General features: G+C 44.2%; 1 protein-coding gene across 2 annotated transcripts in view; it reads left to right on the top strand.

Moving 5' to 3' along the window:
* Eftud2 (elongation factor Tu GTP binding domain containing 2) overlaps positions 1-17,230 on the top strand; it is a 44,154-nt gene that overhangs the window by 13,308 nt on the left and 13,616 nt on the right. For both annotated transcript variants that reach the window (XM_042672965.1, XM_042672956.1), the window contains exons 8-14: positions 928-1,018; positions 1,820-1,902; positions 5,752-5,918; positions 9,685-9,809; positions 12,686-12,749; positions 13,790-13,880; positions 17,072-17,207. In XM_042672965.1, the coding sequence (XP_042528899.1) occupies positions 928-1,018; positions 1,820-1,902; positions 5,752-5,918; positions 9,685-9,809; positions 12,686-12,749; positions 13,790-13,880; positions 17,072-17,207 (757 nt within the window). The remainder of the gene's footprint in view (positions 1-927; positions 1,019-1,819; positions 1,903-5,751; positions 5,919-9,684; positions 9,810-12,685; positions 12,750-13,789; positions 13,881-17,071; positions 17,208-17,230) is intronic.

The raw sequence follows: 17,230 nt of genomic DNA, 5'->3' as shown, positions 1-17,230 counted from the left end.
CAGCTTCACCTGAATCTCCCTCTGCTCTACCTGTTTTTCTTTTCCCATTCCCTTTATTTCTGCCTTTTTTTTGGGGGGGGGGGTCCAGTTGTGGGGCCTGAGCTCTGGGCCTAGGTGCTGTCCCTCAGTTCTTCAGCTCAAGGCTAGCACTCTACCACTTGAGCCACAGCGCCACTTCTGGCTTTTTTTTTTCCTGCTTATGTGGTGTTGAGGAATTGAACCCAGGGGCTCATGCATGCAAGGCAAGCCACCTTCCCAGCCCATCTGCCCATTTTTTCCTAAGTGACCATGTGGAAGACTTCAGGTACAGAAATTTGATTAAAGGAACTTAGGACCTTGCTGACATATGTTAAGCAGTCAGTGAGTGTTAGCAATGTTGTTTAAAGTTATGCAGGTTATTTATTTCCACTTTTAAGACACTCAACTGTTTGTTTCTAATGAACAGAGAAGCTAAGATTCTGCAATCTTGTATTAGCTATTAATATCTTGAGCCACCGGCGCCCAGCAGAGTGCTAGTTTTGAGTAAAAAAAGCTCAGGGACAGTGCCCAGGCCTTGAGTTCAAGCCCTAGGACTTGCAAAAAAAAAAAAAAAAGTCTCACAGACTTTCCTGCTCAGGCTGGCTTCAAACTGAGGTCCTCAGATCTCAACCTCCTGTTTAGCTAAGATTACAGGCGTGAACCACTGGTACCTGGCTTCTGTTAATGTTTAATAACTGCTTTGCTTTTTTTGTATTTAAACCCTGTACCCCTCCCTCCACACATACTCAAAAAATACACTAAGAGATTTCATCTTCAAGGTCATGCTGGATAGAGTCCTAGTTAAAAATCATATCTACTACAAGGAGACATCAGTATAAATTGCTGGCAGAGTGTACCCTCTAGCAGAGGAAGAAGGCATGATCACTCTACTTTCTCTCTGACTTTCAGAGAGGTGTTGGCATCAAGAGCACACCTGTGACGGTGGTCCTGCCTGATACCAAAGGGAAATCTTACCTCTTCAACATCATGGACACTCCAGGTGAGATAATTCTGGACTGGACTGCTGTAGCCTTGTTGTATTTTTTTTTTTTTTCTGTTCCAACTTTGCAGAGTGGCACAAAGGAGTACATAGGTTGCCTTTGCTCCTGACTAATTGGCCAGCACTATATTCTAGGCCCTGAGCTTTTTTGCTCAAGGTTAGTGCTCTTCCACTTGAGCCATAGCTTGACTTCTGCCTTTTTGGTGCCTAGTTGGAGATGAGTCTCACAGACTTTCCTGCCTGGGCTGGCTTTTAGCCATGATCCTCAGATCTCAGCCCCCTGAGTAGCTAGGATTACAGTAGTGAGCCACTGGCACCCTGCTTGTTTTTGTTTTTAGTATCTGGACAGTTTGAGGCTTGGTAGATTTGCCCTTTGCCAGATGCATTAAACCCCTGTAGCATCCTACTCCTGCCCTAGCAACATTTTGCTGGGAACTGTCTTTGAGCAACACACTGTGCTTTGAGCTTTCCTTTACCCTTTTACTTACCTCCCTGTTGCCTTAGATCTCTCAGGCGTCTGCTCACTAGACTTAAGACATCTGGCTCTCATCAGAATAAGTTGGTGTCTTAGTGTGAACTCACTATGCTGTTCTAGGAGAAACACTTCCCACCTTTTATGTATGGAATGGCTTCTTGTATAAAAGCTCAATCCCAGGATAGATCTCTAATGGGAAGAGCTGTAGAGAAAAGGGAAGGGGAATATTTGAAGATTCACAGCTTTGCAGTGCTCTTCAGGTCATGTTGTAAGTTAATTATGCCTTATCCTGCATCAGGTAATGACTTTTGATACCTATTTTTCAGGACATGTGAATTTTTCTGATGAGGTCACAGCTGGCTTGCGCATCTCAGATGGAGTGGTCCTTTTCATTGATGCTGCTGAGGGGGTGAGTCAGGCTCAACTCCCTTAGACTCTCTCCCCACATTGTATTTCCCACACACAATCCCAAAGCACCAAATGAGCTAGCAGCAAGAGAACACAAAAGTGTGTGGTATTACGACTCAGATTGCTCCAAGTTAGGAAAGCAAATTAAATTCAAAATTAATTTTCAACATGGTCTCCTTGCTTGTGCCCAGTGAGGCTTGAAATGATAAGACCCATTGTCATTCAAGGTACAGAAAGATAAAATGGCAAATGTAAATTAAAAGGAAAGAAAAGAGGAGAGCATATTCATATAAATGGATTTTAAATGTTAATGAGTATTTTAAGATATTTAAAAATCTAAGACGACTTCTATTTCTAAATTGAAAGGTTGGATAACTTGGTTTAACTCCTTTGTATGGATCATTGGTGAGATGATCAGCAGAGGGAGCCAGAGTTGTCTTTTTTAATTGACTTTTCATTGTGAAATAATTTCAAATTTAGCAAAAAGTTACATTAATAAATCAAAGAACTTGGGCTGGGAAGGTGGCTCAGTGGTAGAGCGCTTGCCTTGCATGCCTGAGGCCCTTGGTTCGATTCCTTAGCACCACATAAGCAAAAAGAAAAAAGCCAGAAGTGGCATTGTGGCTCAAGTGGTAAAGCGCTAGCCTTGAGCTGAAGAGCTAAGGGACAGCACCCAGGCCCATTGTTCAGGCCCCACGACCGGACCCTCCCCCCCCAAAAAAAAAAAAGCAAAGACCTCACCTTTGCTTTGTAACTCCTTATCTGCACCCATATACACAGATATGTGTGCATTTTCCCATTGAACAATTTCAAAGTAAATAATATACCTCTTATTTTGTTGTTGTTGGTCATGGGGCCTGAACTCAAGGCTAGCGCTCTACCACTTGAGCCACAGGGCCACATCCAGCTTTTTCTGCTTATGTGGTGCTGAGGAATCAAACCCAGGGCCTCACGCGTGCAAGGCAAGCACTCTACCACTCAGCCACTTTCCCAGCCCCTCAAAGTAAATTATAGAGAATTTCTTTTTTCTTTTCTTTTTTTTTTTTTTTTTTTGGTGGCCATGGGGCTTGAACTCAGGGCTTGGGCGCTATCCCTCAGCTCTTCAGCACAAGGCTAGCACTCTACTGCTTGAGCCATAGCGCCACTTCCGGTTTTCTAGTGGTTTATTGGAGATAAGAGTCTCATGGACTTTTCTGCCCTGGCTGGCTTTGAACCATGATCCTCAGATCTCAGCCTCCTGAGTAGCTAGGATTACAGGTGTGAGCCACCAGCGCCCAGCTTTAGAGAATTTATTTTCTAAGAACAAGAACATTCACTTACATAACCATAGTACAGTTACTGGATGTTTATTGTCAATATATTCTATGCACTGATCATTGTTCTGTACTGTTTCCAGTTCAGGATGATTCATAGCATAGCATTGGTCTTATAGAGCTTTCTCTCACTTTGGGTTTACCTATTATTTGCTTATGATCAGTTTCTTTCTTTTTTTCTTTTTTTGTCAGTGTGGGGCTTAAACTCAGGGCCTGGGCCCTGTCCCTGAGCCTCTTTAAGAGTCTCACAACAGCTTCAGGCTGCCTTTAAACCTCCATCCTCAGATCTCAACCTCTTGAGTAGCTAGGAATTATTTTTGGCAGCAATAGCACATGAGTAAAGTTATATTCTTATTGGTCTGTCATCACATCAGTAGATATATGATGACATATGATGATCCCCTATTATTGATGTTAACCTTGACTGGTTGGTGGGGGGGGGGGGCAGGTTGGCCAGTTGTTGTTTTGTTTTGTGTTTATGTGTCAGTCCTGGGGCTTAGACTCAGGCCTGGGCACTGTCCCTCAGCTTCTTTTTTTTTTTTTTTTTTTGGGTCCGGTTGTGGGCCTGAACTCCGGGCCTGGGCGCTGTCCCTCAGCTCTTCAGCTCAAGGCTAGCGCTCTACCACTTGAGCCACAGCGCCACTTCTGGCTTTTTTCTTATGTGGTGCTGAGGAATCGAACCCAGGGTCTCGAGTATGCAAGGCAAGTGCTCTACCACTGAGCCACCTTCTCAGCCCATGTCCCTCAGCTTCTTTTGCTCAAGGCTAGCACTCTACCACTTGAGCCAGGGCACCACTTCCAGCCTTTTCTTCGTTATGTGGTACTGGGAAATCGAACCCAGGGCTTCATGCATGCTAGGCAAGCACTGAGCCACATTCCCATCCCTGCCTCTTAGTTTTATCATTCTATGGTAGGTGAAAATGGTGGGTTTTCTCTCTTTTTGTTTTTTCATTCTGCATTTATTGGTTAGAATTCTATTATAAAGAACTCTTCTCCATTTGCTTATTTATTACCAGTATGGATATATAGAGTTTTATTTTATTTAGTGATTATAATCCATTGCTATCCTTAATATTTTGATGTTCTACCTATCCCAGATTTGGCTAGCTAGCAAGAGATCCTTCAGGCTAGCTATTTTATCTTTTTGGCCTGCTGTGTCTCCTTCCCCTCCCCTCCCCTCCCCTCCTCTTCCCTTTCCTTCCCTTCCCTTTTTCGTCCTTTTCCTTTCCTTCCCTTCCCTCCCATCTCCCTTACCTTCCTTTTTTATGGTGCCGAGGAACTCAGGGCCTTGTGCTTATAAAGGCAGATGCTCTACAGTAAGTTCTTGCTTTACACACTTGCTGGCCCTTGCTTCTGTCTTCCTTCTGTGCTTCCCAGTGTCTAGGGAGGACAGGCATGTGCCACTGCACCCAGCTGGCCTTTGAACCACAATCTCCCAGTTTTCCCCTCCCAAGAAGTTAAGATTGTAGGCTATGCCCAGCTGACCTGCTCTACCTTTTTTTTTTTTCTTTTTCTTTTTTTTTTTTTTTTTGCTGGTCGTGGTGCTTGAACTCTGGGTCTTGGCACTGTCCCTCAGCTCTTCAGCTCAAAGTGAGCGCTCTACCACTTGAGCTACAGAGTCACTTCCAGTTTTCTGGTGATTTATTGGAGATAAGAGTTTCATGGACTTTCCTGCCCAGGCTGGCTTTGAACTTCGATCCTCAGATCTCAGCCTCCTGAGTAGCTAGGATTACAGGCATGAACCACCAGCGCCTGGCCCTTTTTTTTTTGAGCATTTTCTTACTTTCCAATACAAAAAACATTCTAGCTGGGCGCTGGTGGCTCACACCTGTAGTCCTACTCAGGAGGCTGAGATCTGAGGATCGCCGTTCAAAGCCAGCAGGAAAGACCATGAGACTCCTATCTCCAATAAACCACTAGAAAACCAGAAGTGGCACTGTAGCTCAATTGGTAGAGCGCTTGCCTTGAGCTGAAGAGCTGAGGGATAGCGCCCAGGCCCAGAGTTCAAGGCCCACACCACCACCAACAAGAAAACATTCTAGACCTATCTTGTACTTTCCCTGCTCCAGTCTTAAAACAGCCACTTTTTCAAGGAGTTCTTTCCTTACAGTGGTAACTGCTGTTTAGAAACAAAGATCTCAGTGTGCTCATTGCAACAGTGATACATCGCTTCCAAACCCATTCACTTAGCACAGCTAGTGAATATACACCCACACATGTCTGTACATATGTATTGAAGATCACTCATTCATCCTGATATCCCTAATCCATTCCAGCACCACAGTTTATTCCTGGCTTTTCTAGCTCCTTCTATGGCTGAGAAACCTGACTCTCAACATCTGTGTGTTTAATCATTAGTCAGTCCTGCACAGGCCCTCTTAAAGTTCCTGCATCTGCCTTGGAGAACATGCACTCTGCACTCTACTTCCTGTCTCCCCAGGCTTTTTTTTCCCCTTTATATTGCATATTTTGACTCTGTTATGGACTTTCTGTCCTCTTTGCTCTTGTCACCATCTTCTGAGTCTTGTGGTTCTCAGGTAATGCTGAACACCGAGCGGCTGATCAAGCATGCAGTGCAAGAAAGGCTGGCAGTCACTGTGTGCATCAACAAAATTGACCGGCTGATCCTAGAGCTGAAGCTGCCTCCAACTGATGCTTATTACAAGCTGCGCCACATTGTGGATGAGGTCAATGGGTTAATAAGGTATAAACCCCTGGGAGTGGATTTCCCGCCCTCTGAGAGTCTAGGTTTTATAAATCCTAATTTTACCCTTGAACACCTCAGGCAGCAACTCTGATTTATTTCTTGGCATGTGTTGATGAACTGTCGAGCAACACTGAAGGCACATTTCAGAACTCTAGCCTCCACTGCCTGGCCTATTAACTCTATCACTATTATTCAGGTCAAAACTTTGGGTTCTAGAATCATTTTTCACCACATTGTATGAAGTTGGGCAAATTAAAGCTCAGGTTTTGCGTCTATTAAAAAAAAAAGATAATATAGCAGGGTATGGTGACTCAACCTGTAATCTCATTTACGTTGGAGACAGATATTAGGAGGATCTTAGTTCAAGGCCAACCTGGGAGAAAAGTTAAACCTCCATCTCAGCAATAGAAACTGGGTATGGTGGTATGGATCTGTCATAAGTAGGATATATAAATAGGAAGATTATGGTCCAGACCAGTGTAGGCGTAAAAGTAAGACCCTGTTTGTAAAATAGCTGAAGCAAGCTGGGTGCCAGCGGCTTACACTTGTAATCCTAGCTACTTAGGAGGCTCAAGGTTCAAAACCAGTCCATGCAGTAAAGTCCATGAGTCTCTTTTCTCCAATTAAGCATTAAAAAACCAGAAGTGGACTTGTAGTTCAAGTGGTATAGCACTGCCCTTGAGCAAAAAATCTATGAGACAATGTCCTGGTCCTGAATTCAAGATCTAGTACTGGCACATAAAAACTAAAGCAAATGGCCTCCCTCAGCCCATTTGCTTTAGACAGAGTGCCTGTCTAGCAAGTGTAAGGCTTTAAGTTAAACCCCACTACTGCCAAAATAATAAATAATAGTGACATTACCTGCTCTGATATTAAAGGAAATTAAATACTTGGTGTAAGCGCAGTGCTTATCACATGTTTAGATACTGAATTTGATCAGGATCCTCCCCCATTGACAGCACTAATTCTCATTGGAAATACCTCTTTTTGTATCTTTGAATTGGCTGAGGGAGAAAAATTTTTTTTTAATGTGCTGGTGCTGGAGCTTGAGCTCAGGGCATGAGCAGGTGCTGTCACTGAGCTTTTGTGCTCAAGGCTACCATCCAACCACGTGAGTCACAACTATACTTCTGGCCTTCTTAGTGGTTAATTAAAGGGACGTTGCACAGATTTCCCTGCTCAGTCCTCAGATATCAGCCTCCTGTGTAGCTAGGATTATGGACATGAGCCACTGATACCTGGCCTATAAACTTTTTTCTTTTTTTTTTAATTTTGCCAGTCCTGAGGCTTTAACTCAGGGCCTGGGCACTGTCCCTGAGCTTCTCTGTGCTAGTGTTCTACCACTTGAACCATAGCACTACTTCTGGCTTTTTCTGTTTATGTGGTGCTGAGGAATCGAACCCAGGGCCTCATGCATGCGAGGCAAGCACTCTACCACTGAGCCACATTCCCAGCCCTAAACTTCTTGTAAGACAACAACAATAGCAACAAAGACGATTTTAGAGCACTAGCCTTGAGCACAAAATCTCAAGGATAGCACCCAGGTCCCAAGTTCAAGCCTCTGTGCTCAAGGCAAGTGCTCTACCGCTTGAGCCACAGTGCCACTTGCGGCTTTTTCTGTTTATGTGGTACTGAGGAATTGAACCCAGGGCTTCATGCATGCTAGGTAAGCACTCTACCACTAAGCCACATTCCCAGCCCCAATACTTTTATTTTTAAATTAGGAAATTCTGTAAGATAATGTGCCAGCAGAGTTAGGGTTGTGGATTTAATACTGTATAAAATAATTTTCTTAACAAATATTAGTGAACCTAAGATGCTTTGGGTTTTCCATGGCTTTTAAGTTGACATGTCTGGGATTGAAGTATAGCTTAGTGGAGGATCACTTGCCTAGCATATACACAGCCCTGGATTCCATACTTGGTACAAAATATAAATAAATTAATAAATAATAAAACAGAAGTTTTGCCGGGCACAGGTGGCTCATGCCTGTAATCCTAGCTACTCAGGAGGCTGAGATCTGAGGATCGCAGTTCAAAGCCAGACCAGGCAGGAAAGTCCGTGAGACTCTTATCTCCAGTAAAACCACTAGAAAACCGGAAGTGGTGCTGTGGCTCAAGCGGTAGAGCGCTGGCCTTGCGCTGAAGAGCACAGGGACAGTGCCCAAGCCCAGAGTTCAAGCCCCACAACCGACAAAAAAAAAAAAAAGGGCTGGGAAGATGGCTCAGTGGTAAAGTGCTTGCCTCTCATACATGAGGCCCTGGGTTCGATTCCTCAGCACCACTTAAGCAGAAAAAGCTGGAAGTGGTACTGTGGCTCAAGTGGTAGACTGCTAGTCTTGAGCTGAAGAGCTAAGGGACAGCGCCCAGGCCCAGACTTCAGGCCCCACGACCGACCAAAAAAAAAAAAAGATGGAAAAAAAAAGAAAGAAAGAAAGAAAAGTTTTAATATAAACTTGTAGAACAAAACCAAATACAGAAGAGTAGAGCTGGGCACCAGTGGCTCATGCCAATAATCCTAGCTACTCAAGAGGCTGAAATCTGAGGATCGTGGTTCAAAGCCAGTCCAGTGAGGAAAATCTGTGAGAATCTTACCTCCAATAAACCACCAGAAGACTGGAAGTAGCGTAGTGGCTCAAGTGGTAGAGCGATCACCTTGAACTGAAGAGCTGAGGGACAGACAGCATTCAGGCCCAGAGTTCAAGCCCCACAACCAACAAAAAAAGAGTAGAGCAGCCAGGCACCAGTGGCTCATGCATGTAATCTTAGCTACCTTGGAGCTTAGGTCTAAGGACCACAGTTTGAAGTCAGCTTGAGCAGAAAAGTCCATGAGACTCTTATTTTCAATTTACACACACAAAAAGCCAGAAGTAGAGCTGTCATTCAAGTGGTAGAGCAGTAACATTGAATACAAAAGCTCAGGACAGTGCCCAGGCCCAGAATTCAAGGATGGGGCTGGGAAGATGGCTCAGTGGTAGTGTTTGCCACACATGCAGGAGGCCCTGGGTTTGATTCCTCAGCACCATATAAACAGAAAAGGCTGAAAGTGGCACTGTAGCTCAAGTGGTAGAGAGCTAGCCTTGAGCTGAAGAACTAAGGACAGCACCCAGGCCCAGAATTCAAGCCGCATGACTGACCAAAAAAAAAAAAAGCCCAAGGACTGGCCAAAAAAAAAAATAGGGCAGCTGAATGGCAACTGAGCATGGTGGCATACGCCTATGATCCTAACACCTGGGAAGCAGGAGGATTGAAAGTTCTAGGCCAGACAGGGATACATTGCAAGACCTTGTTTCAAACAACAACAAAAAACAGAAAAAAATAGAGAGGAACAATGAGAGTAGGGAGAAAAACTTCTCTTTTTCTTTGTCTTCCCCTCTCCCCCCAGTGGTACTTAATGTGTCTATATTTGTGAAATTGAAGTTTCTCTCGAATATATTCCTCTCTGGCACATGAGATTAATTCCTGTGATAGTCAAAGTCTTTTGTCTCCGACATCTAGGTTTCCCCTTGTCTGTCCCTTGTGGTTAACTTTTCCAAGACAGTGCAGAATGTTCCATGCTCTGGGAAAGCAGCTTGTTACTGGAAGTTAGGGAACAACTCCATCATGTCACTTTCTTGGACCAGGCTGCTGGCAAACCAGACTCTTATGCAAGCTGCTCCTGAGGTTGGAGAGTGGCTGTGACAGGGAGTTCCTGCCCCTCCTTGCTGGCAGTGTGTCAGCCTGCTGCACAGGCTGGCAGTGGCTCACCATGTTCTGTGTTTCAGCATGTATTCCACCGATGAGAATCTGATCCTTTCTCCGCTGCTGGGCAATGTCTGCTTCTCCAGCTCCCAGTACAGCATCTGCTTCACTCTGGGCTCATTTGCCAAGATCTACGCTGACACATTTGGTAAGCTCTGGCTGGCGCTCTGTCTCGCCAGTTTTCCCCAGAGTCCTGTATTCCTTTCCTGCTGAATGGCTCAAAAATTGGCTTTGTAGCCAGGCTCTGGTGGCTCATGCTTGTAATCCTAGCTACTCAGGCGGCTGAGATCTGAGGATCATGGTTCAAAGGTAGCCTAGGCAGGAAAGTCCATGAGATCTTATCTCCAATAAACCACCAGAAAACTGGAAGTAGAGCTGTGGCTCAAGTGGTAGAGCGCTTGCCTTGAGCTGAAGAGCTCAGGGACAGTGCCAGGCTGAGAGTTCAAGCCCCAAGACTGACAAAAAAAAGAAATTGGCTTCTTGTCACAGTACCTTTTGGAAAAGAGAACATTTTATCACTTGTTACTATTACATTTGAGTTTCCTTTTAGACTTCTAGCTCCTTTTCTAAGGCTAACCAAACAAAATAAATAACTAAATAAATGAAAGTGATTAGGAAGAAATGGAAGAAGTAGCTCTTTTTAGGAATAAAAATCTAGCTAGAACTGGGTGCTGGTGGCTCATACCTGTAATCCTGACTACGCAGAAGGCTGAGATCTGAGGATCATGGTTCAAAGCCAGCTTAGGCAGGAAAGTCCATGAGACTCTCATCTCCAGTAAACTACTTAGAAAAAGCTGGAGGTGGTCGGGCCCCAGTGACTTACGCCTGTAATTCTAGCTACTCAGGAGGCTGAGATCTGAGAATCACAGTTCAAAGCCAGTCCGGGCAAGAAAGTCTGTGAGACTCACCTCCAATAAACCATCAGAAAACTGGAAGTGGTGCTGTAGCTCGAGTGGTAGAGTGCTAGCCTTGAGCTGAAGAGCTGAGGGACAGCGCTCAGGCCCAGAGTTCAAAACCCCACAACTGACAAAAAAAAAGCTGGAAATGCCACTGTATCTCAAGTGGTAGAACACTAGCACCCAGGACCAACAAAAAAAAAGTGTATGTGTGTATGTGTGTGTATTTCATCCTAGCTACTTAAGAGACTGAGATCTGAAGGATTAAGGTTCAAAACAGGCATTAACTTCCATGAGACTGTCTCTAAAAATAACAGCAGAAAGCAGGGCTAGAGTGACAGCTGAGCAAGCAAGTATAGCAAATGCAAGGCCCTGAGTCCAGACCTCTGTACAAAAGAAAGAGAATAGAAATTAAAATTTCTCTTAGCCAAGCGCTGGTGGCTCACACCTGTAATACTAGCTACTCAGGAGGCTGAGATCTGAGGATTACGGTTCAAAGCCAGCCCGGGCAGGAATTTTTTTTTTTTTTTTTTTGGGTCCGGTCCTGGGGCCTGAACTCGGCCTGGGCGCTGTCCCTCAGCTCTTCAGCTCAAGGCTAGCGCTTTACCACTTGAGCCACAGTGCCACTTCCGGCTTTTTGCTTTTTGCTTATGTGGTGCTGAGGAATCGAACCCAGGGCTCATGCATGCAAAGCAAGCACTCCACCACTGAGCCAGCCTCCCAGCCCCTCTGTGAGACTCTTATCACCAATAAGCCATTAGAAAACCAGAAGTGGTGCTGTGGCTTAAGTGGTAGAGTGCTCGCCTTGAGCTGAAGAGCACAAGGACAGCGCCCAAGCCCAAAGTTCAAGCCCCATGACCGACCAAAAAAAAATCTCTCTTAGAGTGAGACAGGATTAGTGAAATAGGAATTACTCTTGCCAGCAATGCACGTGCGTGCGTGCGTGCGTGCGTGCGTGCGTGCGTGCGTGTATGCTGGTCCTGAAACTTGTAAATAAATAAATTCCATAGTTGGGCTGGAGGCATGGCTCAAGAGGTAGAGTGTCTGCTTAGCCAGCATAAAACCTTGAGTTCAAATTCTCTAGTATTCATTCATTCCCCAGATTAATGAATATGTCTTTGCATACCATATTCCCTTGGTTCAGTCTGACCAAGTTTTTCCTTGAAGTCAAATTTACAGTTGGTACAACATGAGACAAAGGTTGCCCCTGATATTTTCTCTCTAGAGACTTGGTGATGGCCTGCCAGACTTGTAGGACTTGGCAGAGCTTCATGCCAATGCTGCAGCTGGCAGGTGGCCTACAATAGCAATAGAGTATACCTTACAGATATATCTAGAAAAAAATAAGCAGTAAAGTCTACTTGCAAAAAAGATGGAGTTTCACTGAAGGCAGACAACACAGACAGGCATTTGATCCTGTTTCATCAGGAAAAGTTATAGACCATGCCCCTGTTCATAGCTCAGTCCTGCACTTACTGGAAAAGAAATAACATGGAGGGGCTGGGAATGTGGCTTAGTGATAGAGTGCTTGCTTACCATGCATGAAGCCCTGTGTTCGATTCCTCAGTACCACATACACAGAAAAAGCTGGAAGTGGTGCTTTAGGTGAGCATTAACCTTGAGCAAAAGAAGCTAAGGTACTGTGCCCAGGCTCTGAGTTCAAGCCCCAAGAGGGCAAAAAAAAAGCCAAACAAGTAACATGGATTCTCACTTTTGGCTCTCTCAACATTGCCCTAGCCCTGTTCTTTATACCTCAATGGCCATGTCTTCCTGCCTATTAAAAGGAAACACCTAGAGAGCCGGGCGCTGGTGGCTCACGCCTGTAACCCTAGCTACTCAGGAGGCTGAGATCTGAGGATCGCGGTTCAAAGCCAGCCCAGGCAGGAGAGACCGTGAGACTCCTATCTCCAATAAAAACCACCAGAAAACCGGAAGTGGCGCTGTAGCTCAAGTGGTAGAGTGCTCACCTTGAGCTGCAGAGCAAGCCCCACTACCAACCAAAAAAAAGAAAAAGGAAACACCTAGAAAGAAACCCTTTCTAGAAAGAAATTCCTACTTATAACATCTGAAAGAGAATTTCAGTCAACACTGTGCTAGATAGATTATAATCATGTGGCTTCTTCTGTAGGTGACATTAATTACCAGGAATTTGCTAAAAGACTCTGGGGTGACATCTATTTCAACCCTAAAACGTAAGTACAGTATAAAACGAGAGTCTGCATCTAGCATCCCAGTAAGCAAGGGCAGATAAGTTCCTAAGATTAAAACCTATTTTAGGGCTGGGAAGGTGGCACACTGGTAGAGTGCTTGCCTTGCATTCATGAGGCCCTGGGTTCTATTCCTCAGCACCACATAAGCAGAAAAAGCCGGAAGTGGTGCTGTGGCTCAGGTGGTAGAGCGCTAGCCTTGAGCTGAAGAGCACAGGGACAACGCCCAGGCCCAGAGTTTAGGCCCCATGACTGGCTGGTGACTCATGCCTGTAATCCTAGCTACTCAGGAGGCTGAGATCTTAGGATCGGGTAGATCAGGTTCAAAGCAAGCCCAGGCAGGAAAGTCCATGAAACTCTTATCTCCAATAAACCACCAGAAAACCGGAAGTGGCCCTGTAGCTCAAGTGGTAGAGTGCTAGCCTTGAGCTGAAGAGCTGAGGGACAGCACTCAGGCCCAGAGTTCAAGCTCCATAACCGACACAAAAAAAAAACAAAAAAAAACTTTTTTTTTTGCTGGGAACCAGTGTTTTATGCCTGTAATCATAGCTACTCAGGAGGCTGAGAACCGAGGATTGCCATTCAAAGCCAGCCCGGGCAGGAAAGTCCATGAAACTCTTGTCTCCAATAAACTATTCAGAAAAATCTAGAAGTGGTGCTGTGGCTCAAGTGGTAGATCACTAGCCTTAAGCAAGAGGAGCTCAGAATCAGCACCCAGGCCCAGAGTTCAAGCTCTAGGACAAGCAAAAAATTTAAAAATGTACTTTTTACATAGATATAAACTGTTCTTTCTCCTGTCTTGAGTGGATTGACATCCATGAGCTGTGTTAATGAGAAGCTCGTTTTTTCCTGAGTATTCAAGTTTAGCTGAGGCATGCAGGAGAACCACAACGTATATTCTTACTATGATCACATACATAGACCTCTATTGATTACTACTCAGATTCATAGTTTAGACAGTGCACCCTGTGGTCATTCATGTTGCCTTCTACCTCCAGTGTCACTCAAAGAATTCTTTTCTCTAGGCGAAAATTCACAAAAAAGGCCCCAACTAGCAGCTCCCAGAGAAGCTTCGTGGAGTTTATCTTGGAGCCCCTTTATAAGATCCTTGCTCAGGTAAGTGTCTTGACAAGGTAGAAAAGCTGGTGAACTCAGTTTCTTCTCTGCTCTTCTCTGCTTAGTTTGTTTTGCTAGGATGAGAGTGTCACCAGTTGTTTATTATAAATCTTTTGTTGGTGGTAGTGGTGGTCGGTCGTGAGACTTGAACTCTGGGCCGAGGTGCTGTCCCTGAGCCTCTACCACTTGACCACAGCTCCACTTCCAGTTTTCTGAGTGGTTTATCGGAGATAAGAGTCTCACGGACTTTCCTGCTCAGGCTGGCTTTAAATTGTGATCCTCAGATCTTAGCCTCCTGAGTAGCTAGGATTACAGGCGTGAGCTAGGATTATACCCGGCTGTTATAAATCTTTTTGCATCTAGAATACAGTACTTTTAATTCCAATAGTGCTATGTAAGTTAGAGGAACACAGGAGGTGGAAAACAAAGAAAAGGCATAATCTAGAGAAAGTATGTGGACATATGCTCACTAATTAATTAACTTACTGATATAATTGTGAAAGCTTTCCCTGTATTAATGTATATTAAATAAAGCTATGTTATAGCATTGTCTGATTGAATGATAAGAAAAAAACTTAGATGTTTATCAATGAAAATCTGATTAAATAAATTTTGTTACATCTCATAAAATGAAGTGCTTTATGCATTGGCTACAAAGTGGTGACATTGTCCAAAAAGAAAGGTACTCATTACCTGGCTTATATAACTGTAACCCCTCTGTCCATCACCTTTATAATTTAAAAAAGAAAAACAAACAGACAAACTCAGCTACAGCTGGGCACTGGTGGCTCACATTTGGAATCTAGCCTACTCAAGAAACAAATCTGAGGGCTGGGAAGGTGGCTCAGTGGTAGAGTGCTTGCCTTGCATGCATGAGGCCCTGGGTTTGATTCCTCAGCACCACATAAGCAGAAAAAGCCAGAAGTGGTGCTGTGCTGTGGCTCAAGTGGTAGAGCGCTAGCCTTGAGCTGAAGAGCTGAGGGACAGCGCCCAGGCCCAGAGTTCAGGCCCCATGACTGACAAAAAGAAAAAAAGAAACAAATCTGAGACTCTTAGTTTGAAGTTCACCTGGACAAATAAATCCTCAGGACTCTTATTTCTAACTAGCAAAAAGTCAGGAGTGGATGTGTGACTTAAGTGGTAGAGTGTCAGCCATGAGCAGAAAAGTCTGAGTGAGAGGGCAAGGCCCTGAGTTCAAGCCCAAGTTCTGGGCATGGGGCTATATGCCTGTAAGTTCAGCTACTTAAGAAACTAAGGCAGGGAGATCACCTGAGCCCACCTGACCAACTTGGGCAATATAATGAGACTGTCTAGGTTTAAAAAGAACCTAGGAAGTATGGCTGCATGAACTTTATTGAAATTTCCATTCTGAGCATGATTGTGTATGATGTTTGGCAGATTGAAAGGACACTTCCGTAATTATTAAAAATAAAGTTCAACTTATAAGATGCTCTAAGGAAAAGAATGAAACGAAAAGAAAAGAATGAAACTGTATTTTTGTTTTGTTAATAATACTGGGGTTTGGGCTGGGAAGCTGGCTCAGTGGTAGAGCGCTTGCCTTGCATACCTGAGGCCCTGGGTTCAATTCCTCAGCACCACATAAGCAAAAAGCAAAAAGCCGGAAGTGGCGCTGTGGCTCAAGTGGTAGAGCACTAGCCTTGAGCTGAAGAGCTGAGGGACAGCTCCCAGGCCCAGAGTTCAGGCCCCACAACTGGCCCCCCAAAAAATAATAATAATACTGGGGTTTGGACTCAAGGCCTTATGCTTGGGTTCTACCACTTGAGCCAACCCCCAGACCTTTTTTTGGTTTGGTTATTTTTCAGGTAAGGTCTTGCATTTTTGTGTCCCCCTCCTACCCACCAGAGCCATTATTAGACCTAGATCCTCCTATCTACCTATGGCCTTTTGTATACCTAGGTTCACAATTGTGTGCCACTTTACCCAGATTGTTGATTGAAATGGGTCAGACTTTTTGCCCAAGCTGGCCTTAGACCACAATCCTTGAACAAGGCTTGAACCACCACACTTGGCCAATATATTTATATGAATTTGTACTCCTTAAAGTGCAGGACTATGAATGTAAAACTGGGACTGTTTAAGAACAAGAACAAGCTGCCAGGGGTGGGCAAAGAAGAGGGTAATGGGGAAATGGTTTTGGTTGACATAATTTATATAAAGGTCTGAAAATAGAATAATGAAACCCATTAAAAATTAATTAAAATGGAAAATAGAAGGGTGAACTCAAAATATATTGAATGCATATATGGAAAAGTCCTTTGTACAATTAATATATGCTAATAAAACTAAGAACATGCTAAGGGGATGGGAATGTGGCTTAATGGTAGAGTGCTTGCCTAGCGTTCATGAAGCCCTGGGTTCAATTCCTCTGTACCACATACAAACAAAAAGCTGTGGCTAAAGTGGTAGAGTGCTATCCTTGAGCAAAAAAGCTCAGGGACAGTGCTCAGGAAGAGTTCAAACCTCAGGACTGGCAAAAAACAAAAACAAATACAAGAAAAACATGCCAAGTAAGAGTAAAAAAAATGAAGTGCAGGACCACAAGGATAAAAATATCATACAGGAATTTGCATACAGACTTCTCTCCCTAGACAGTAATAAAATGCACAGGTGTTTAGTAAGCCCCACACACAGAGGACACAGTCTCAGTATGTGTGTGGCCAATAACAGAACAAAACATAGCAACAAGACAAAATAACAAGTAAAATTTATCAGTCCTGAAAAACATTTTGTATCTCATGTCAGACTGAAATGGATTAATAAAAGAAATTTATAGAATCTTCCTCAATAGAGACCTTGAGTCTACTGAGAATGATTTAGCCTGGCCCTATCCTGTCAGGATGGACTGCCAAGTGGCCTTTTTTGGTTCCTTCTAGTGCACTAGTCTCTAAATCTGAGCCCTCTCTTAAGTAGGAAGGTTGAGGGATTTCCTGAGTGAGAACAATACTGCTTTTCAGACACCAGGAGGCAGCACTCACAATAATGAAACTGAATGCTTGGTATATCCATCAATTTGGGAGTTTGATTTGAAGGGTTTCCTGAAACCAAACTGTTCTTGCCAAGAGTTCTCCCTGTATAAAATTGCTCTTCAGATTACCTTTTGGCCTCCTTCATTCTCTTCTGTATCACTGAGGCTCTTACTACAGCTAACCTCGTGTCTGATATGCTCACAGGTGGTGGGAGATGTAGACACCAGCCTCCCAAGGACACTAGATGAGCTTGGCATCCATCTTACCAAGGAGGAGCTGAAGCTGAACATCCGCCCTCTGCTCAGGCTAGTCTGCAAAAAGTTCTTTGGAGAGTTCACAGGTGAGAAAGAGCTCATGGCTCTT

The sequence above is a fragment of the Dipodomys spectabilis genome, unplaced genomic scaffold (assembly GCF_019054845.1).
Source record: "Dipodomys spectabilis isolate Male_0828 unplaced genomic scaffold, ASM1905484v1 ptg000018l, whole genome shotgun sequence".
NCBI lineage: Eukaryota > Metazoa > Chordata > Mammalia > Rodentia > Heteromyidae > Dipodomys > Dipodomys spectabilis.
The sequence above is the reverse complement of the archived record's forward strand: the minus strand, read 5'-3'. Positions and strand labels throughout refer to the sequence as shown.